We start from the raw sequence: 23,656 nt of genomic DNA on the forward strand, positions 1-23,656 counted from the left end.
CCCTCCCCCAAGCACATCTCATCCCTGTGGAGGCAGTAGCTGGGCAGTAGTACCCAGTAGTACCAGGCAGTAGTAGGAATGGTGATGTTGCTGGGTAAACACTACTGTCCCATAAACAAACCCCTTCATTCTGGTATATGCCTAACCCAAGGAAGTCTGAAGACACTGGAGTTTTGGACCCTATTACCTGGATCCCAGTCTGGGAAGTGATGTTGAGACACTGGGTACTGGCTCAGGTAAGGTGCAGCTCCAATAGAGTTAAACAGCTGTTAACTGCTCTGGAACTTCAAGCCACATCACAGACCTTAACCAAACTATAAACAGCAGAAAGTAAGAGGGTCTGTTGTTCTTTTTTGATGGCGGTTTTAAAATCAAAGCAGGAAGGAATTGCTCTGCATGATTGATGTAGAGAAAAGAGATTCCGCAGAGTGCAGAGGAATTTCATGGTACACTGTCTGAGAGTACTGCAGCTGTAAAAAGCTGTAAAAGTGTCCATTACACCTGTAAGTTTTATCAACAAGTTTTCTGCAATGATATATTATCATGAATTTGAACATAAGAGTATGTTAACCTGTGCACACAGAGTTTTGCAGAAACAATACTAATTGCATAAGACTGTTCCTAAAATAGAAGTTAAAAAATGTGTAGCCTAGTACAGGTAATTTATCATGGTTAGTGGAATGATAGGTGTCACAGGTATGGGTGACATTTACCATTATATTATGTTTTATTATCAAAGTTCTAACTGTAGAAACATGAATAAATAATGAGTTTGTGCTCCAGCCAAGTTCTTAATCACAGGCTAATTGATTTCAGTTTTCTATATGGGGCAAATTTATAAATTTGCATTCAGCTCTTAAAAGAGCAAATTCTATTAGTAATTGGTATCAACTCAGCACCAGTTTCTGAGTTTCAGAATTGTTCTCGTTCATCCTAACCTGAACCTGACAGCTTAGTTACCTGATACAGTGTCAGTCCCATCCGTGTCAGTTCAGCATCAATTGATCAGCCAGTAAGAGCTGTGTAGTCGGAAAAAATGGCAACAAGCTGATTTGAGGCTGTGTGTGAAGTTCTGTATTCTGATGTTGCTGGAAACAGTTCCTTAGATGGATGATATTTCTAATACTCAGGACTCACCAAAGAAACAAGTTAAATTAAAGTCTAAACTGGAATGAAAACCAATAAACACAATGTTCCTCCAGGACACGGAGTTTGAACCACTCTCTAACCTTGTAGAAGACTCGCACTGAGGTTGCATTGAATTGGACACTAACATAAAACGTTTGTACCATGATCACTGAGACTTTAATTTTCCTTTCAGAAATCCAAAGTAGTGGAAATGTAAGGACCATTGGCAAAGCATGGGGATTACAGACAATCGTTAGCTTGAAGGATGATAGTGAGAACAATGTCCTGATCCAATTGCTGAATTGAAACCAAGTGCAGGAGAGCAAAACCAAAAACAACAAAGCTCTAGAAGTGCTTGACAGACAACTTGGGAAGTTGAGATACAGTGCTGTGGGTTGGTTTTGCTCAATCGCACTTTGAAGTTGTTTATCACGGAGCACCAGACGTTATTATCATGGTTAGAGTTCTGGTTCGCCGTAATTGAAACATGAAGGCCATATCTATAAAATAAGTCTCTGCAGTAGTGAACAGTATTTTGACAGGGAAGTGAGTTAAGATTCTTGGTTGTCCCTCTTTAGATGTGCTAATCTTCAGGATGTTTTGGCCTGCCAGTAGTGAGGTTATCTGTAGGTCTGTAGAGAGTACATACAGAACAGCTAGCTGTGGGTTTCTGTATTCTGTTGCTGATGGTGCTATTAGACCATATTCTGATTTTGATAAATAATGGGTTTCTGGCATGCTTATTGCACCTCCATAATAATATTAAAAATATTAGTATTAGTTTGTAAGTTGTCTATACTAGTTGTCTGTAGTTTAGCTCTGTGGAGGTGGATTGTTGAATTCTTGCACTCATTAAAACATGGTCTGTTGATGGCTTACAAACTTACAAACTAGATAAGAGGTATGTCTGTGAAAGAGAAGCTTTTTCAGGCATTGTCCTATTATGCCTTCAACACCAACCAGTTATATAATCCCAAACATTTTCAGAGGAGGGGGAATGGAAGTGAAATCTCCTATGCACTGCTTTCTATGAATAATAATGGTTAAGGGTTATATAAATGGAACATGAAGCATTTTTTCTGTATCATACTACGAGGTCGCTCCTTCCTTTGTCCTGTTTCATTAGTTTGAGAAATATGTAATGAACTCAGTTAGGAACCTTAACCTTACTTTAGTGTCTTTACTGGCAAAAAAAAACGAAATAGTGCTCCCCACTTAACTATACTTAAAGATTGAAAATTGCAGCTGTTGTTACCAGACATTTTGTAGTATTCTTACAAATAGGGAAGATAAAAGGCTGGTCTTTTTTAACAGGATTTTTGTGTTGGTGTTTGTAGTAATTGTAGATGTGTTCTGACAGCTCAAATGGTGTGACACTGACATTGCAAGCAGCCCAGTGATTCCTGCATTAAAATATGACCTATACTGAGGCTAGCTCCTGTATTCAGATATTTTGTATTTACAAAGAGAAACTGCTTCTTATATATTTTCAGTGCAACAGCTGTGTTGGAATACTTAATAGGATAGACATTAATTCCATCCTCATAGTAATAAATTTGCTTTTTTAATATACCAGTTTGTAAAGTTTGACAGGTAAACATCAAAAGGCAATAATTTCTTCTGTGAAGATATTGTTCTTAATTTTGTGATGGAACAGTGAACAAAAAATTAAAAGGTGTTTGGATGATGTTGCACAAATTAATTGCACTTAATGCACTCTGATAATTGCTTTAAATATCTTTGTTTATGAAAGCCTGATGCTAGACGAGATACTATGACTGTTAGAAATGAAATATTCCTTTGGTTACTTCGAACATAGTTCTGATGGAACGTTTTTTTATTTTAATATCCCAACAAGATCCTAATGGGATCTGACTTGCAGTGTAGCAGTCCGAGACAAGACCTGCAGCCAGGACTGCCAGAACGTATTTGGGACTTTTGTGAAGATTAAATTTAAAAAATGGGTCTTTTTGGAATTATCCATTCTAATGTAATCTAAAAGCCACATTGAGAAGGATGATTTTTTAGTTTTAGGTTGTGTCAGATGTTTTCCTTTTTTTACCCACTTTTGATGGAGGCAAGGTGTTGTGGTGAAATATCAGGGATGGCACTGCGTATCAGTGTAGGAATCAGCTCATCGATTTAGTCTACAAATGTTTTTGTATTGTTTGTGAAACTGAAAAGCTAAGACATATTCACATGATTTCTAATTGTCACAGTTGGAGATTCTGCCAAACCTGTAAATCACCATATTACTTTTGAAATTTTATCATTTCCGATTGCTATAAATACATTGTGCATGATTATTTTTCTAATTACTAAATGTTTTTTCTTATGAGACTTGAGTTTCCTTTATTTGTTCTCCCTTATGTCTTTCCTGTTCCATTGCCAAAGAGACGCAGGCATTCTGTTCGGTGGGATAGCATCCTCCACAGTGTGAAAGAGCTTCCTGCCCTTAGTGGGGAGAGGGCTCTCTCTGCTCGACCACACACAGCAATAGTTCATTTACAGCCAGTCCTGTCTGTGAAGGCCAGAAGAGCTCCTAATTGGCTTTAAAAGGTTGTGGTTGTATGATTGAGGTCATGAGGAATTAAGGATCTAAATCAAACAGGCCCACCCTGAACTGGGTGTTCTGGGCAGGCTTCAATCTGTTATAGGATTGCATTTGAAATTGCAAGGCATCTGTGAATGTTATGAGCTGAGAGGGGTCTTAACAATTTGAGGGCAGGTTCGTATATTCGTATTTGGTGACTGAATAAAAAATGTTGGTCAGAACATGAAAAATCCTATTTTATTTCAGGAACAGCATCTAGATAGCCAAATAAATTTAAAGACATTTTCCAGGAGTGAACTGGACTTGACATCTTGTGCAAGTCCAGTTCGTCTTGAGTTAGGAAGTGTTCATATCAACCTGCAATTTCAAACTTTATTCATACTGAATTCTCCTCAGCTATGACTAATTTGGAGGGAAGCAGAGTATAATCATTTACTTGAAGGATAGAAGAAACGTAAAATAAACATTGCAACAAGACACACTGAGTCGATGCTTAGACTGAAGGAATTGCTGGTGTTGATTAACATCCCTCATCACTTTTGTCCTCCAGTGTTAATTCTCAAACATTATCAAAAAAATGTTGTTAAAAAATCACAGCAATTGTTTGCAGAAAAACTCACTCACCATGCAAGTGAGACTCATTCAAGGGTATTTCTCTAAATTATCAGTACTATAGATTTAATATCACATTTGTTTTTCAAAGCAAAATAAACAATTTAATGAAAGACCAGAACATTCAATCTTAGAAGGGAATCCAAGTTCATTGAAAAGTTATTCATCTTGTACTGGAGAATAGGTCTGATCCAATACTGTCAAATGATGTTTGTAGGTCCAGGTACCACTAGGAGGCCAGCTGGTTATACAGATGGTCTACCAAAGTGCTGCAACAGTTAACATGTTAATAGAACATGTGATGGTTCTGGTAGATCACATGTCAAAGCGAGTGTTGACATTCATGCATTTGTTTAGACAAGCAAAGCATTTGGACTATTGTTTTTAAAACGTAAAAACTTATCACTTAGACAGCAAACTTAAATACAGAGCATAGAATGTTGTGGTTACAGGGTATCCGGGTCTTCAAACCCATTGAGTTCTCTTCCTCAAATAACTTGATAATTCTTTCCAAAGGACAGAGTGGAGGCTAAACTAAACCTGTTACGGCCTGTTTTTAGGATGTTGTTTTGTTTTCACGAAGATATAGCAGCTGCAGAGATGAACATCATCATCATTTTTCTTCATCCCTAGTCCCTGCCAAGAGCAGAGAGGTGTGTCTGCCGCCGTACTGTAGTGATGATCAAAAAAGGTTTGAAATCTGAGTTCATCACAGCAGAGAAAGGAGAATCTGAGAGTTTGAATACTGCTGACAGGCTGACAGTCGGCCTGCAGTGAGGTGCAGTACAATTGAACAATAGGAGATGTCCTTCGCACTCCTAGTGTGAGCTTGAACTAACCGAATCTGAAGGGGAGAGCCATCTGCTTGCCTTTTGAGGTTGTAGGTGTCTTGGTTCAGAGGCCCTTGGGAAGTGAGCAGGGGTCACAAGGTGTAGAGCTGTCTGCCATGCTCACAAAAGAGTGACCTTTCGGCTCTCAGGGTCTGCTGACCTGATTGTGGTTGTATACAGCTTTGCAAAGCTGGCAAATTCCCGAGAAATGGCAATCAGACTCCCAGCCATGAACAATCCCCACAAGTGACATTGATGTCACGACTCCACAGCACCTCCGAAGTGTCTGGGTGCAATGAAAAAAAATCAATTTTCAATCTAAAGAAGATCCTGCATGTCCTCAATTTGCCCATTTAAAAGGTCGCTAGAAAACTGCCCAGTTCCTGGAGTATCCAGTAGGTTCTCTGTACTGCCTGGCTGTGTCTAGAAGGACCAGTACCATGGGTGAGATGTAACACAAGTTACTGTCTGTATCTCCTTAGCTGAATAAGCTCAATGTGAGAAGGAAAAGAAGGAAGTCTGTGCAGTATTGGGAACTCTGGAGAGGTAGTTTTGTAGTTTAATCTATTGACCTGTTGTGATCAATAAATCATAAGAAGATATATTACTTTGGTCACTTTCTTTGGAATTTATTGTTTGTAAAAATTAACAATTAAAAATTAAAAATATCATGGACCATGGAAAGCCTTAATATACCTATACCTAGCTGTATATTAAAAGTTACTGGTGCAAAAAAGTTCTGTTTTGTATTTTGTTTGTTGGATTGAAGCCCTTGTGATGATGTTGTGTAGGACACATCTCATTGTGCTGGGATATCTTGCTCTGAAGCCCCAGACATCATGAAGAGAAATGGGAAGAGATATGTGAGTGTTTTAATTTGACCTTTTCTATCTCAAACTGCTTGTGTGTGTATTAACCCTCAGAAAAAAAACAACACTTCCTTTTGTGTTCACCTGCTGGTCTGTTTGATTGCTTGGCATTCAAATGGCAGCTTCACACCAAAGGCTCCGTAGTCAAGCACCATTAACTGGACCTGCGGTTCTTCTCGTACTGAACAGGATTATCATTGCAACAACACATCCTCGGTAGGGTAATCTCACAATGGTTTAAACACAGCACAGATTCTCTATTAGTTGATGAACCATCCAACGGTTGAGAGTTAATCTGATTTACATGATAGAGGTTAGTTGTACTGTGAACCAAGATGTGATAGAAGCAGAATGTGTTTATTTTGTAAACCTGACTCCAAAACAGAGCAGCCAAACCAACATTGACAATTTTCTAAGCTCTCTGATTTTGCTGGTTTAAAAATCATTTCGGATTTCTTCCCTCTCCCAGGGCCCCACCTCCTCCACTGACACAGTTCCAGTATTGCATTATAGCATGATCATAGGATTAGGGATGTAGCCTGTATTGCTGGAAAATTAATGGGAGAGGTAGTAGATCATATTGAAAAATGAGGGTGGGGTAGGAGCAAGAGAGATGTCCTGAAATATTCTGATTGCGGACAGGCAAAATCACTGCATTGCAAGTAATTCCATTATTTTGGCTTAATCGCTTAAGACTCCGGACCAATCCTGTTGTGTTTCCAAGGCCTTGTGTTGCTGTAACTATTGCTGGTGTGTCAGTTGAGACAGATGGGCTGACACATGGTGCCGTTCACTGGCTGGCTAATCTCTCCGATTTGCAACAGGGAGAAGAGAGGTGTAGCCTCTCAGAGGTCCTGCAAACATTCCTGGGAACCCTCTGTTGTGACACAAGCAGCACAGGAGCCAGGAGGAGCCCATTCTGCATAGCTCCTAGGTGTTTATGGACCACCATTTCTTTAATTTGTACAAGTGTGTCTTTATTGCTTAAAAAGCTTTTTGCACAGAAGACAAGCTCTATTCCTGGATGAGGATATAAATAATCCAGCATGAATTAGAGAGGACAAGGCTGAAGGAAACGTGTGGGACAAGAGGCAGTGACAATATGCTTTTCAAGTTGGTTGTGGAATTGTGATAACCAACTTTGGTTGTGGAGTAGAAGCTGAATCAGGGAGCGCTTTACTTATTTTTTATTTTGGTCCTCCAAGATTCAAGATCAGACAGAGGAAGAACGTGTTGTTCTGGAAAAAGCCGTACACAAAACTGGCACATCCTCTACATGTGTTTTGATCTTGGTGTGGTGGAGCGTGATGCACATGCTCTTAGACAGAATGCAGAAGCCTTTCTGTGGACCCTAGAATCCCCTTTTACCATCGGCAAGGATCCAAGATGTCAGTTGGCCAGGCTCTCCGACATAGCAGGCTGTGCTGCTACTTCTTCAACACTGTAGCCTATCAGGTAAGAGAGAGCTCTTTCCAGACAAGCCAGAATGGGGGGAATTGTAGGCTGGGGTATTTGGAGATCATTCTGAGCAGTGAGTTAAAATACTTGGCCTTTGTGGTATAGCAGCTATGGAAAACAGTGCAGGAGGTTCAGTATGTGCTACATGTGTGAGAGATTATGCTTCCACTGGTCTTGGGTGCTGTGTGATTACAAACCTGCCATCAAATTTCCCCCTAAAAAAGTATCTCATTACACAAATGCTCTGCAAATACGACAAAGTGTTATTGAATATAATGAGGATCAAATTCCTAGTTCCTGATTCTTTGGGTTTAAAATCAAGGCCTGTTATTCCATTCATTGTTTCTGCTTTTGGCCATTGATAGTTAACTGGACTTGAAGCTGAACTATAGAAGATTTGTGTCAGTATAGCCTTACATGAACCTCTATCATAAATGTGCTGTTTTTGTAAATCATGACCTATTTACCCAGATGAAAAATGAATTAGAATATATCTCCTTATCCAGTACTGCTCTGTCTATTTTTGAGCTCTTGTGCAGAGAAATGGAATTGCTTTTTGAATTCCGCATCAAGAATGTAGTCTGATATTTTTAACTCATTCTTCATTTTTGTATTATATAAACAATTATTAAGATGAATGTGTTTAGTCCCTCTCTTACTTGATACAGGTTTATGAATATAGGCCATTGTTAAAATCCTGTATGTGCATTATATTAATTTAGCTTTAAGCCGGAAGTTTTCCAATTGATACGGTGGAGCTGAAGGCAGCATGTTTGTTAATCTGTGTATTTTCAGTAATTGGTAGGAGAGTGTTAGTGGGTTTAATGCCCACTGTGGGCTCTGCATTCAGTGTAGGTTAAGAGCTCCCAGCTGGCTCCCTGCCAGTTTGATTCCTTCTCTCACAGTCTTCCTTGTTACAGCAGTAAAGTTTGCAGATGCTGTGTGTTATCTGAAATAATCCGTTGCCCGGGGCACCTTCTGCATTCCAGCCGAAACTACAAGGTGTTTGCACACTCCTGGATATCTGGGGCACAAGCCCTTGCAGACTCTTAGAATGAACTGAGCCACTTGCCTCTAGTGCTTAGGTGCAATTTGCGAATGAAACATTGGCAGTTTGGGTGGCACAATGGCATGGCTGAATTGTAAATGTGGGTGCCTTATGTGTGGAGTTTGTAATTTCTCCTTGTGTCCATTTGTTTTTTTTCTAAATTGTCATAGTGTGCTTGTGAGTGTGTGCTGTGCGACTGATGTTACATTTAGAACATAGTCCTTCCTTGCATTGGATAGGATATGCTGGGCTCTGGATTTCCAAAGCTGTTACCAGGTGTAAGCAGTTTTCTGATAAAGGGTGGGTAGCTAGACATGCTATTGACTTCTTTGTAAATTGTTTAAAAACGAATCAGTGGGGCATCGAAAATCTACAGTTCTTCTCAGTGAAAGATCAATTTTTAGAAGTTCTGCTTGGCTTTATGGATGAGTGAGTGGAATAAACATGATGCTTAGAAGTTGGAACTCTGTTTTATAGAGCAGGGAAATAAGATGAACTGTTTAAGGAGGGGTCATCTGAGTGCAGTGTATGCTTAAACTTCACAGGAGTCCTCCTGCTGAAATGAAAAGAAACTGTCTGTTGGTAGTAGCTTGGACTTTGGTCCTTTTATGGGATTCTCTCTCTGTCCTGCAGGTATGTTGCTGCTGCGGCCCTGCCCCGTGCTCTCTGTGCTGTGCCTGCTGTCCGTCCGTCAAATCCTCCACGAGCACCAGGCTCATGTACGCGCTGTTCCACATCTTGGCCTGCGCAGTTTCTTGCCTCATGCTGTCTAGGACCATCTCTGAAGCAGTGCGAGAGAATGTGAGTGGCTTTCTGAAAGTGATTTTATGTTGTTCTTTCATTTAAAACCTTGATATGTTCTGTATGCTGAATTCATCTAGTGCTCACTCTGTAGGGGACAAATTAGATTATTACATTAATTTACTTACTTTCTATTGTCCCAAATGGGAAATTTCCTTTGTACTGTTTAAATTGACTGGTTCCACACAGGTGTATCCTATTAATTAAAGGTGATGTTTTACCTCCATGTTATGCTTTTATATCTAATTTTTTTGTCATTTACCTTTAAAGACTTAGCTAATAGCGATGTTTACTGTAAAAATATCTTGGTCTATGTAAGAATTAAGCCATTTTAACATTGAGCATCAAAGATCAAATATTATTTGTTTAAGCACTCAAAATCTTGAATCCACTAATATCAAAACTCCCTTTCCCAGGCCTATGTTTGTTGTTTCCAGTCCTGTTCAATAAAGATCCAATTAATCCATCCTTAGGGTAGACAGTAACAAGATTAACCAGTGAACTAGAAAGATGCATTACAAAAACAGGTCCTGGCAGCTGATGTTTTAGTAAAAAAAGTTATTTTTTTACATCTCATTCAAAATAGTGTCACTCTGTGTCAAAACTGGCTAAGCTATCCCACTAGACAGTTAAAAAAGTTAATTAGTAAAAGCTGTCAATCTTCCTGATGTAGAGTCAGGAACATTACCGCCTTGTTAACCTTCGACCTACTAAGTCTCTTCGACAAGACTCTGTGAAGTGAACCCAGAGCTGCTGTGATCACACAGCGGCAAAGGTTTCTGGAATCAGTCCAGAGAAGAGCAACCAGATAAATTCCTGGTCTTAAAGGAATGTCCTAGGCTGACATGCATAATAATCTGGACCTTTATAGCTCTAAGCAGTGAAGATTGTGAGGGGACCTCAAGTATTAAAAATATTGGAGTCAGAATCAACAGTGACGTACGAACCAGAGGGAACAAGTGCATACTGCATTCAGAACTTAGACCAAGCAGCACTTCTTTTGAGATCCTTTTATCAATTAGGTTACAGAAACCATACAGACTATCTGGGCTCCTCTAATTTGTGAACCCACTCATGTTTTTATGTTTGTCCGTAATGGGTGTTTTTGAACTAATGTTATACGAATAGAGAATGTGATCATCACAGTATGTTCGATAAAGTTCCTCTATCACTTTTATGGCCTAAGCTGTAACTTTCAGTTGAAGTGAGTGAAGTTTAAAACCGATGATTTTGTTGCTTGTAAAAGTGAAGGGGGTGAAGAATATTTAAAAATCTCACATACAGTATGTTAGTAATATTAAACATTGAACAAACCAGATACAAAAAAGAAAGAAAAATATTCCTGCTGAAAATGGTCATTTACTTATTATTCTCTATAGGTAATTCTGGTTAACCAAACCCCGGAGGTAGATTTTTGCATTGCATTGCATTGCATTGTACTGGGTGTTATTGTCCTGGGGCTGACTGTGCCAGGTTAAGAGCTTTTGTTTTTGTGTGCTTCTTAGGTGCCTTTTTACACCCTGATCTGTGAGCATGTCCAAGGAGGTGGCGACTGTGAGATACTGGTGGGCTACTCTGCAGTGTACCGCGTGTGTTTCGGCACTGCCTGCTTCTACCTGATGCTGGCCCTCTTCCTTATCAATGTCAAGTCCAGCCAGGACTTCCGTGCCCTCATCCATAACGGGTCAGTGCCACACACAGCAGGTACAGTAGGCAGACTCACATTATCCCAGCTCTACAGTGCATTTGTCTGCCTGCTTCAAGGGCACAACCCAGTGATGGGTTTGTGCCATTCATATTGCTTCAGGTGTTTTCCCAAAACTGGATCATTTTATTGCACTCTTAAGACCCTACTCAACACAACGGGTTCATTTTTTAGTTTAGCCAATTGTGTGATTGAGAGTTTAGTACAGCAGTTATTCTCTTACTGTGGCCCTGAGATCTATAGAGTCTGGCACCTAAAATCTGTACCTGTTTAAATATGGGAATGGATCAGACATAGATTACAGGGTTAAGAGCTGTTGCTGGGCCAAATACGTTTTTCTGCCTTAAGAGTCTTATCGAATCAAGAGAACAAGCGTGGGCAGGAAGTGCTGATTGGTGTCCCCTATTGTAAGTAGAGATGAAAGGTCTGATATTGGCCATCTTCTGCCCACAGCAAGTGTTTAATTGCCTTGCCAGTTCTGCAGTTCAGTCTGCCAGTTCTGCAGTGGAGTCATTGAACAATGTCACTTTCACGTCTCTTCTAAGGAAACTCATCACATGTCCTTGTCCTTCAGACAGTGCTTCACTCATTTTTGGACATTTATCACTGTCTCCCATTATCATTTACTCTCCCTCTACTTCTCTTCCAGGTTCTGGTTTCTGAAGTTAGTCACCCTGATTGGGATGTGTGCTGCTGCCTTCTTCATCCCCACTGAGTCCTTCCTGCACGGTGAGTGAACCAGGGACCCAGTACTATATTGATGGAATACCATTGAAGAGATTAGAGACATTTAATTCTATGTCTTCCAAAACATATATTCAGGAGTTAGATAAAATGATAGAAAATGATTTCAGGACCATATGCTTAAGCAGGCATAAAGAATTCTTACATACTTGATCAAAGACATTGGCAAAGGATTTGAATCACATTGTACCCTGTAGCATCTAGGCCCTAAGATAAAGACCTTCATGGATGTTAGCTTGAAAGAGATGAGTCTGAATTAATACCTCTTAATGTGAGAGCATGCTTAAAGCATGATGATGTTTACAGCATACACAATGACATTGAAGAGACAGAACTCACACAGCCCTCAGTACTTAATTAGGGAATTAAGTATTAATTCAGGGCAAACACTGCTAACAGCAGAGCTTATCAGATGAGCACTGAAAGTTATGTAAGCCTCACTACAGCGTGATTATAAACTTTCCCAGTTGATGGTTGACTAGAAAACTGGGTCTGACTGTGTGACTGAATAGTAAAACACTGACTCTTTCATGGTCTGCTATAACAAGATGGGAAATTAAATTAAATGTAAACGGATGACATGTGAACTAATTCACAGTACTTACAGAGCAAAGTGTATCAGTATGCCACCTCACAGAACTAAAATATACAGCATAAAAAGTCTACAAATTAGTTATGATATACAAATGATATACATGAATTAATACCAGGTGTGAAGAATACTTCTTCACACCTGAAGAAGGCTCCACGGCCGAAACGTTGTGTTCTCTTTCTTCTTTTTTTCAGCATGGAATAAACCTATTACTTGTTCCTTTGCAGCCTACGCATGCTGACGCAGCTACCCACCTGAACTACATGAATTAATATACTAGGCAGCTTAATTAAGGTGCACTTCTGACATTGACCACCAGATGACACTAGGCATCCGTAGCTCTTACTCTGATGCAGCTAAATGATCAATTATGTAAAAATCATTACTCTGTATCCATAAAACAATGGGTTCTTTTGGTTTTAATTGTGTGGGGATTAGTGGCCTTATGAAAAAACAAGTGAAACAACAGCATTGCTGGATCTGTGATTCCATCTGAGAGGAATCAATCCTGACCCTTCTACAGCTCCCGTTTGCACACTCCCTGATGAGCTGCAGTTTAGGGGCGTGAGCAGGTGGTGTGGAAGAGCCCAGTGTTAGAGAGCGACCTGAGGTTCAGTAGTGCTCTGTCAGTGAGCCCTGTCCCGAAAAACAGCTTGAGAGGCTGCTCTAGGGATGTGGTGGTCTTGGTGTGATCTTTATCTGACTTTAAGGTTTCTGTCTCTGCCCCTCTCTTGCTGCAGCCTGGCACTATGTGGGTGTGGTCGGGGGCTTTGCCTTCATCCTGATCCAGCTGGTCCTCATTACTGCCTTCGCTCACACCTGGAACAAGAACTGGTGAGTCCAGGGGGGTGAAGGATGGAGATGGTTTGGGTAACTGTGAAATGTGCCTGATTGCGATTGAATGGACTTTTGGATGAGGGTGGGAAGTGATCAGGAGGTTATGTAGATGGTACAGAATTTTTCACAAGCTGTTCAGCATTAAAAAGGATGAGTGGTTGAAAATATTTCTGAATCATCTAAAAGAGGGATTGAGGTGCTCAAAGCATTTCAACACAGGCTGGCAGCATCAAGACTCAGATGATCCCATCATTCATATTAGCATTAAACATCGGAAACACTGACACAGCCAAATGCTCTCAGTAAATACCAGGTTTTGAAATATATACCAGGAGAACAAGAACTTGGCATGTTGCATGCAGGTGCCTCAGGCCTGTAGGAGTGTTTCTGTGCTTTGTGACACATGTGGAGGCGGGTAGCACTCATCTGCACTCTTCAGAGGCCTGTCCATAACTACAGAAGAGCATAAATCTTTTATATTGTTTTCAACAAAACACTTCCATCATCTGCCTTCTGAAGCCTTCTCGGTTACTTCACTGATTTCCCCCTGTGAGTTTCTCCGTCTCTCTTTGTGCCCATCCCCAGACAGACACCTTGCTTCCAGATGTTGCCCGTAAAATGAAGTGTGGCGCACAGCCTTTCTGTGCTGTGCCAGAACGCTCGGAGATATCAATTAATAACTCACACTCCTTGACAAGTTGAAATGTTTGAGCTTAAGCGGGTTTTGCAGCAGTTTGGAGGCTCTCCAACTAAAACACGTGCTGTGCAAAATCCCTCTCTAGCACCAGCAGGTTCTCCGCCTCAGAGACAAGGGACCTGGCAGACTGCTGGACCGATTGAGCTCTAGGATTCTCGGGACCTGTGCAGCTCGTTCAACAACCCCGTGTATGAGAACACTTACTGCTTTGTCAGATGTAGCTTGAGCTTTGGTCTCTCTCTGTCTTTCTGCTTCTCCAGGTTGACAGGTGCTGCTGAAGACAAACGCTGGTACCTGGCAGTAGTGTGTGCCACCCTGGTCTTTTACACCATTGCCTCCTTGGCCTTCACTTTCATGTACAAATACTACACCCATCCTGCAGGATGCTTGCTCAATAAGGCCCTTCTATGGACCAACCTGGGGCTGTGTGTCCTGATGTCCAGTATCGCCATCACACCCTGCGTACAGCTGAGTGAGTGTACCACATGCGTCCCTTTCCAGACCTACTCGCCTGGCTTCACATGAGAACAGTGCGCCTTCCTGACAGGCACTGCTCAATCACAAGCCATAATTGTGGCACACTGTACGTTCAGCTCTATACTGAAGGCAGCGAATAGAAATCCAGACCGCAGGTCCTAAATGTGGATTTCTGTCTGGAGAGCTGTAAGAGTGGTAAGGCTACCCCGAGATCCTTCAAGAAGTGGCTTATTGAGACCCTGGGGAACACCCACCTGCTAACACTCAAGCAAGACAGATGGATCAAATGGCTCCTTCTTGTCCCTAACCTCTCTTGTTGTGTCCTTATTCCCAACAGTTCTGTCTAAAGTTGTCAGGGTAATATTAGCAACATCAATTAACAAGTTTTAAGCAGTATTTTTTACCATAGTTAAAGATGTTTTGAGTTATACCGTGAAGTCTTCAATATTGCTGGTTACATAGAAACCTCGTAGTGTGGGACAGGATTTGGTGAAGCGCATGTCTGAAACCTCTTTCCTGTGCTATGATTTCAGAGCAGCCGCGCTCAGGACTGCTGCAGGCCTCCATCATCAGCTGTTACGTGATGTACTTGACCTTCTCTGCTCTGTCCAGCCGGCCGCCAGAGAGAGGTACGTGAATGACTCACACCGGGAAACTGTGTCTGCTACTGACAGACCTGCTCCTTCTCCAAGTCTTGCTTGCATGGCCTATATCCCAGAGGGCCAGATCATATAAAAAAAGGGCAATTTAAATTTAAGACACTGATGAATACAAACCAAGCCAAAAAAAGACTGGCCTTTCCTGTCTTGGCGTATAACTGTTGTAGGAAATTCTTCAGCAGAAGAGCAGGAGACAGCCTTGTGCGGATTCAGCCGAGGTTTTCTAACCCTTTCTATGCAGTATAGTCCCATGTAGTACGTGACAGTTTGGTTTCTTTCATGCTTAGGTGGTTTACATCCTGTTCTTTGAAGTTGATCACTCTTTTTCTTGACAACATCATTAGGGGCTGATCAATTACCGTTGTTTTTGCAAGTCAGATCTTATTATACTTTAACAGACCTTGAGGCAGTTTGGTGACTGATAGAGGGCAGTATAGTTAAGTTAACATATTCTAGTAATTATTCCATACATATTAAGCACTAACACTGTAACCTTTAACATGTGCTGATATACAGTATGTGTCACACTTCAGTGACAATAGAAAGGTATTACTCCCAGGGTGGATACTAACTTGGAAAGGCAGAACAAGCCAGCTGGTTAATACAGCACTAGTCGTACAGGTTCCCAAATAAGTATTCCCTTCATACACTGGTGCAACAATCGTATAAATAAGATTGACTGAGGTTTGGCAATGGTTTCTAGCAACACCGCAGGGCTTTCAGAATAGACAACCCCAGCTTCATTTACCCACTGTTGCTTCACACCTAGCCCTCACAAACATATCTCTTTGCCTAGTGCAGCCTCAGAGTAACAAACCTACTCTCGTTTATCTTTGTATTCAGGATGTATGAGGAATTTCCTCAGAAATTCATCCAACCAGCAGAAAGCTACTCTTTCCTGTTTAAAATCACAGGAACCTGGAGCCTATCCTATCATACAGCTCAAGGCAAGGCAGGCCTATACCCTGAAAGGGAGATCAGTCCATTGCAGGAGGCACAGACACACAAAACTAAACACAGAGACAACTTAGAGACACCAAATAACCTAATCAAGTCTCAAGGAGGCGGAATCAAACTGGGACCAAAATCTGCACATCCCTGCACAAGGCTGCACAGTCTGAAATTGAGCCCAGGACTTCAGAGCAGTGAGAAAGCAGTGTAAGCTGCTATGCTATCATGCTGCCCTTCCTCATTCATGCCTTTCTCTGTTTTACTTTAGCAACTCTGCTAATAAAGTAAATCCTTGGAATTACCACACACCAATCACTCATGCCCTTATTCTGTCTCGTGCCTGCCTCCTTTGAAATGACTCCAGGCTTGCGTGTGTGAGGGATAGGCCCTCAGATACTGATGATCCACCTAGCCTGCTGAGGGAATCTGGAGAGAGTTAAGAGTTTAATCCCCACACAAGAGCCACCACTCACGAGCTTTCACAAAGGAAACAGTGTGTGTCATTCAGAACTTCACACACCTCCCTCAAGCGTGCTTTGTCAAGTAGCATTGTCCATTGTCTAGTACCGTTTGGATAATTATCCCTTGTTTTACTTAAGGTTAGTGAAAAATTTGAAAGGTGCAAATAAAACTGGAAACAGTGGAAGTGTAGGGATATTTTATTTTATCCTGTATAAACATACAGCGTGCTTGAGAAAAAAACTAGTGTGGAGTTTATTTGTTATGTCCTTATACTTCAAATGATGAATTATTCAAATAATTATCAGAGGAAAAAAGCATTTAATGTTACCCAGCCATTGGGTTTCCTCCGTAAGCCAGGCATCTGTAAGAAAAAAGGTTTCTATGGAAACGCCTGGCTGAGTGTTGATGGCACCATGATGGCAGGGCCTCCTATTCAAAGCGGGAGGAGGCTGTGGGGCCTAGCTAGGGTCAGTGGCCCCTGGATGGGCAGAGCCTTGACTGGACGCTGGCTGTGTGACAGAGTGTAAGAGAGCCCCTCCTCAGAGAGCTAGCTAGTGCTGTCCCGGGGCTGTGCGGCACCGTGCTCTGACTTGTTGAGCAGCTATGCACCACCAGCCTGCTATTTAAATATTTCTTTCTTTTTTTTTTAACAAGATACAATGTTTTAAAACCAATAAAGCTATTATTTTGCTTTTAATTGAAAAGCTCGTGTTTGTGGGGCACAAGACATAAAGAAACACATCGGAGGACTTGTGCAGTTGTGCAGGTCAGGCAGTAAGGACAGCGCTGATTTCTCAGAGGTGGGGAGAAAGGAACAGTGAAGGGAGGGGTGTCTCGTGGGCAACTTGAGCTGGACAATTAAAAATGTTGAACCGCAATAAAATCAATTTTCTCCTGCAGCGCCCGTGTCACAGAGGTGTGTGGAGGAGAATTCTTGGGTTGCGTGTTAAATTGTGCTGATAAAAACATGTAATTAGCTCGTGTTTATCCCAGCGCTCAGGAATGCTGGGTGTTTGCTGTGGTGTACAAGTTCAGCACAGAGAGCTCTCTGCCATGCAGACAGCAGGCTGTGAAAACACCTCGGGGTCTGGGTGCCGCAGAGAGGACATGTTCTGTCTGGGGCAGCGCAGACGAAACCAGCCCACTGCCATTCACCACACACTGCAGTCAGGGCTTTGGCAGAGAGATCTACTGTGTCAGTCAGCTCCAAAGGCTTTTGCCCCAGCACTGAGAGAGAATAACAATCCTCTATTGTCAGAAGTCATTTCCAAAGCAATTAGACTTGTCAGTTCTGTTTACAAAATAGAAAATTGTCCTGGATTGGAGCTTTATAAATCAAGCTCTAAGTGCTTCTAGCACAAACTGTACATGTTTAGCACACTACTACAATAACTGAGCTTCAATCACGGTGTTCATTCATCATTCTCTGGGTGTTGCAATATTTTGGTAATTTAACAGACTGCCAGTTCTACTGAAGAAGACTATGTCACAAACCCTCTTTCATTGTGCGTCTATGTTTATGTGAGTACATCGTTCAGTTTGGAGAGAAAACAGTTAAGGTTGAATGAAAAAAAAATCGTTGTTTCTTTAAAAAGCAGTCAGGAAAGCTAGGAAAGAGTATAATAGTGGCCTCTGATCCTACAGGACAGTGTTGAAAGAAAGATGGGGTCCGCTTTTAGCCACCTGTGAGTCTGGTTGGTGGATTTCAAAAGCTTTGTTTCGGATGTACAATCTTTAAAGAAATGTGAGGTGCACCTGCACAATTACTGAGGCATCAGCCAAAGTCACAGGGCCCTGACCGCCTCACGGCTGTGTCTGTGTCTTCGCTGCAGTGGAGTATCAGGGACGCAACATGAGCGTGTGCTTCCCCAGTGTGAGCCGGGACGGCCTGCAGACCGAGGACAACGCGGTGGCCATCATAGGAGCGACCATCATGTACGGATGCGTGCTCTTTGCATGGTAAGCATGGGCAGACGGGCAGCTGGGCCTCTCTGGGTCACACACTGATCCCCTCCACCCCTGCATGAAGGCCTCTGGTTCACTTTCCTCCGACAGCAACTTTTAAAGGATTTCAAAGAACTGTCAACTGTTTTTATAAAGAGCAGAACAACAAAATAAAACATGTGCTCAAAACTAAACACTAAGGATGAAAGAAATGTTTTGACACGCTGACCCTCAGCCAAGGTTCAGATTAGACAACAGTTTTTTTGCTTTAGACTCAGCAACTGGCATCCTTAATGCTCTTCAATGTGATCAATATGATTGACAGTTTAAAGATTTTGCTTTGTTTGAAATTTGCAGCATTGTACTCAATAAAAGTAGGGCTTCTCAGGTTTAAAATGTAATTTTAGTTCACTCATAAGAAGAGTGAACTAAATACACTTATCATGCATTGGCTGATATGTACAGTTACCTTGATAAAAATATATACAAAGCCATTTCCCTGTGGATATACAGTATTTGTCTTCCTTAGTAGTAGTATCATTATGGAAGATTGTTTCAGAATGTATCGACTTTCATGCCAAATTCAAATTGTTTTATCCTATGTCTCCTGCTAGCAATGAAGCCTCCTATCTGGCAGAGATGTTTGGCCCCTTCTGGATGATTAAAGTTTACAGATATGAGTTCCAGGTGAGCAGTTCTCCAAGTGCTGTCACAGCAGGTGTATTGGCCCTGTCAAAATCGCTTAGTAGCAGTGAAGACAGACAAAGTTATCAAACCACTTCTGGTTCACTGGAGCATTGTGGGGCAGCTCAGTCCAGTATATCAGCACTATCAATGCTTAAAGTCAGCTCTTGACTTTAGTCCTTCATAGTTTGCAAATAAGGCTTTCAGGTTATGTTTACTGGGGCAACTAGTCATGGTTGTAAACTCTCTTCTTCTCTGCCTTTTCAGAAAGCCAGCTGCTGTTTCTGCTGCCCTGAGGAAGATGAAGGTGAGTGCTAGGACTGCATTACTTTTTTCCTAACAAAATTTAAATACAAAATATTTTTGTGGAATATAATGATAAAGTATGGATAGCACAGTGGAAATGTGGGGTCCTGGGCTCAATTGCTGGGTTGCTTTGTACATGAAGTTTGTAATTTCTCCTTGTGTTCCTCTGGCTCCAGTTTCTGCTTACAGGACCATCATGACCCTGAGTTAGATAAACAGTTATTGAAAGTGATGTGATGACGTTCTGATTATAAAGTCAAATATATTCTTATCCAATACAAGTAGAGTAAAGCTATTTGTAAAATATTACTATCAGGTATATTTTACTTATTTTGTATCTTAGTGACTTTTAAGTGTTATACTGATAAGGTAGCAGCTGAACTAAAATGTATACCTTAATTTCTATAATAAACAGTTTGAATTAAGATATTTATGAACATAGATAATGATTAATAATTCATATATGTTCATAGATCTGCTATTTTATTCATGTCTTTTCCACAGCAATGCAGAGTTTTGTAACGCTGGGTCTGCTGGCCTGTGCCCTGCCTCCTGCAGTGAGTGATACTCTACCTCTCTCCTCTTTCCTCAGACCAGGTGTTTGAAGTTGATGATGACAGCAAGGCTGGTCAGAAGGTGATCCACAATGAGACCCAGCGTGTGGTCTACAGCTACTTCTTCTTTCACTTCGTCTTTTTCCTGGCCTCCTTGTACGTCATGATGACACTCACCAACTGGTTCAGGTAGGGAGGTGCCTCATTGACACATTAGTAGGGGTGTGTGATCTGCAAAGGCTTGGAGAGCTTGATAACTAATCATCTCTGTGAATGGCTTCCCAATTAGTGGGCCTTCCAGGTCACTGTAATGCCATTTCATATCATAATTGATGTTATTGTCATTCACTTAGTCACTGAAAGTGCTGGTTCTGTGCTGTCATCAAGTGGAATGGACAGAAAACTGCTCCATATTTGCATTTGCAAAAGGAAGTTAAAGTGAGGCACAATACTGTCACTGGTGCAAATTCTGTGATAAATACATACAGACTGGTACATGTGTTTTGATATGCCTGTCTTCTAAATAAGAAATGAAATCATTTAATTTCTAGGAATAGTAACCCTTTGAGTGCTCTCTTTTCATCAATCAGAACATTATCGTAGAGATTCACTCATATCACACAAAGCCTGAGGGTCTTCTGCTTAGCTACTAGCCAAGTGCCTGATAGTCAGAGGTGTATCTCGCTAACACCAGCTTCTCTTGACAATATATAAACACTGCGCTAAGCAGGGTGCATCGATCTCTTAGAATTAGTGTGTACCAGTGATGATAGACACAAGATGTTGTTTTACTCTCTTGCAGTCCTGCAATAACCTAATGCAGTGCTTCCCAAAGTATGTTGTGACACACTGGTGTACTATGGAAAGCTCTCAGGTGTACTGTAGAATCAGAAGAGATCATGTTTAACACATGTGAATTAGAAGGTCCCCCTAACTCTTTCCAGGATTTAACTTATTAAACAGTTACATGTACTAGAACAAGCTCTCATTTCACATTTAAATATTTGTCATAAATGTTCAATGAAATTCTTCTCATTAAAATTGTAAACTATGTTTAAGTTCTCTTTCAGTATCGATGTTGATAATTTCCAAATTAATTTCTGTGAAAAGTTTGACTAGTTAAAACCATGCCACAAGCTGAAAAAGTTTGAGAGGCACTGATCTAATGAAATCTAAAAAAGGATGAAATGGAGGTCTCTCTCAAAATGTCTGTGAGAAGGCAGCATCAAGGCTCAAGAGTTCTAACACCTCCATAGATTCAGATTTTGTACTTCTTTGCTTGGTTTCAATGTGAGGATTTGGGGTGAAATGCCTTATGTGGAAGTCCCTTTTATACTTGGAAAAGTTCCTTAATCTAAAAACACAAAAGATTTTAGGGCAGTTCTATTTTATGGCTAAGCATTCTAGGCCAAATGGGAAGGGAAGTAATAGATTAAGCCTTCGCCAGGTCTCCAGAGGAAAGCAGAGAGAGAAAAAGTGCAGTTACCAGAGACTAGGCTGGTAACGAGAAAACTAGGTGGAGAGACATTAGCAGAGTATTGATGGAATGGGAGCATACTCTCAGATTGTTCTCCCAAAAGGTGGTGGTCATGGTTGGCTGACAACCGTGGGGAAACATCAACAAACTAAGAGATGGCCTGAGAAGATACAGGAAGGTACACAGTCATGTGCTCTTCACTATTCTCACTTTCACCATTTTCTAAGTAGATTATCTCACTCCTCAGTATCTTTGTATATAATAGGAGACAGCAGAGCTGTCCCAGGAGCTGCAATTGAACCCATGCAAAAGAAAATGTCTCTCTTGTTCCTTTGTCCAGCTTCTTGGTCACTATCAAAATTGTGTATCCCCTCAGCCCATCTCTCCGCTTCCTCATAATCCCACTACTGCTACCATGTGTAAGAAGGTCTATGGTTCTTGAGCACTGAGTCCTCGATGTAGTTGTGCAGTCTCCCACTCTCCATCTGTCCACTGCAGCTATGAGTCGGCCATGCTGGAGACCACCTTCACCCATGGAAGCTGGTCCACCTTCTGGGTGAAGATGTCATCATGCTGGGCATGTGTGGCCCTCTACTTGGGGATCTTGTTGGCTCCACTGTGTCGCCCGCAGCCTAAGTCAAGGCCCAAACGCTCCCGCATCAAGAGGCGCTCAACCATACAGCAGGATGCCAGCGCGTGACCGTTTATCCAAAGACACAGGGGCAGGAGGACAGGAAGGACAGTACCAGCTAAAGAGCACCAGGACTCCAGACCCTGAACTACAGTTCACTGCTGTGCTTTGAGAACTTTGTTCAGAACGCAGTTTTGAATCAAGATTATCAATCTACTGTTAAAAACAAAAAATGACATGGAACTTGGAATTTCTGACTCTGTATTCACTTTACTGATCTAAACGTGTTCCACAGTTTCTAGGTGACTGTGTATAGGAGCAATATGGAGCTGTTGTCTTACTGCAACAAGTGATTTAAAAAAATTCTGGAACAGAGAATCTGCTAGATAAATGTACACTGCCAAAGCACAAGGCTGCAAAAACATGAACCCAATTCTTAAATCCCAAGGAGTCGTTTTCTATAGCTTTCAGAAATATAAAAAGTAAGTAATCTTATTTTTCTCTTCAGAAGGTGGTCTACAGACTCAGCCTCAGATGTATGCAATAATTATTACATTAATTTTATTTATGTTTTTCTATTTTTAACTTGTAAACTTTTCAAATTTTAGTTGATCTTTTACATTTCTCCAGAGCAGTACAATCTGTTAGCATGACGTCTGCAGGATTTGCACAACATAAGTGCCTCTGCTTTCAGTGATTTGTAGCCACTTTTTCATTTCCCTCTGAATCCCCTACCAGAGGCTCGGAATGCACAGCTTTCATCTTCAACAGAGAACTTACTGCACTTCCCCCATCCCATCGTGCCCATGGGAAGAATAAGCTACTGAATGTTGTGCAATACAGTGAGCTTTCTACACCTGAAGTAAGAGAATATAAATTATTAAAGACGACAAAAGTTCCAAGTACTAGTGAGAATGAAGTGTTTTTAAAATATTTAGTGTGTTGGTGTAGCTCTGTGTGGAAAACTTTCCAAGTACAGTATATTTTACTGTTATTTTTGCACACTTCACTGTTTAAAAACCTATAAACGGTGTAAAATAAGCAGGGTATCAATGCAAAATGTAAAAGTTCCATAAGAGAGCTTTGAAGAATTCCAGATACAGTATGAATCTTAGGTTTTAGAGTTTTCCTTAAAATTAATCATTACAGAAAAAAATGGTGTAGTGTTTCCTGGCAAAAGGAGAAGAGAGAATGATCTGCTAGTTTTATTTTCTTTAACTCCTAACAAAACACCAACACAGTTTAAAAAGGCCCTGGAGTGAGCAAGAAAAACAAAGTAAAATAGTTCTGGTCCATTGTTTTTCATCGAATAAATATTTGAATGCTTTCTAGATACAAATAGCGGTGTCTTGATCCTCTACACATCTTTTCAGTCCTGCTAAACTCTTACCTGCTTGAATGCGTTTAACCAGCTTCAAACGTGATAAAATCCTGGAAAACCTACAGAAACTTACTGGCCCTCCAAGACAAGGATTGGGTAGCTCTGTCCGGGATCCCACTCGCCCCCCCCGTCTGTATCTACAGATAGAGTTAGAAACATACAGGAAATCCCACCTGTAATTCACACAAGGATGGCCTCAGGATGAAATGTGATATTATATTCTCAAAGGATAATAACAACATCACCAGTAATAAT

General features: G+C 41.1%; 1 protein-coding gene across 2 annotated transcripts; it reads left to right on the top strand.

The window, feature by feature from the left end:
- Positions 1-20: 20 nt before the first annotated feature.
- serinc4 (serine incorporator 4) lies at positions 21-23,494 on the top strand. 2 transcript variants are annotated; one of them, XM_015343243.2, is made up of 12 exons: positions 21-236; positions 9,133-9,300; positions 10,806-10,984; positions 11,655-11,734; positions 13,082-13,175; positions 14,136-14,347; positions 14,886-14,981; positions 18,257-18,383; positions 18,983-19,055; positions 19,320-19,359; positions 19,951-20,101; positions 21,888-23,494. In XM_015343243.2, exons 1-12 carry the CDS (start codon positions 138-140, stop codon positions 22,087-22,089), a joined length of 1,521 nt encoding a protein of 506 aa, XP_015198729.1. In that variant the 5' UTR covers positions 21-137; the 3' UTR covers positions 22,090-23,494. The 2 variants fall into 2 exon arrangements, with proteins under 2 accessions (XP_015198729.1, XP_006628900.1); XM_006628837.3 differs by lacking the exon at positions 21-236 and adding an exon at positions 6,510-7,448 and having other exon boundaries at positions 21,888-23,493.
- Positions 23,495-23,656: the final 162 nt, after the last annotated feature.

Source organism: Lepisosteus oculatus, chromosome 5 (genome assembly GCF_040954835.1).
Source record: "Lepisosteus oculatus isolate fLepOcu1 chromosome 5, fLepOcu1.hap2, whole genome shotgun sequence".
Classification (NCBI taxonomy): domain Eukaryota; kingdom Metazoa; phylum Chordata; class Actinopteri; order Semionotiformes; family Lepisosteidae; genus Lepisosteus; species Lepisosteus oculatus.

Coding starts and splice junctions, on each gene's coding strand:
- serinc4 (XM_015343243.2), top strand. CDS start 138: ATGCCTAACCCAAGGAAGTCTGAAGACACTGGAGTTTTGGACCCTATT. Junction 9,301..10,805: donor CTGAAGCAGTGCGAGAGAAT/GTGAGTGGCTTT, acceptor TGTGCTTCTTAG/GTGCCTTTTTACACCCTGAT. Junction 13,176..14,135: donor CACACCTGGAACAAGAACTG/GTGAGTCCAGGG, acceptor CTGCTTCTCCAG/GTTGACAGGTGCTGCTGAAG.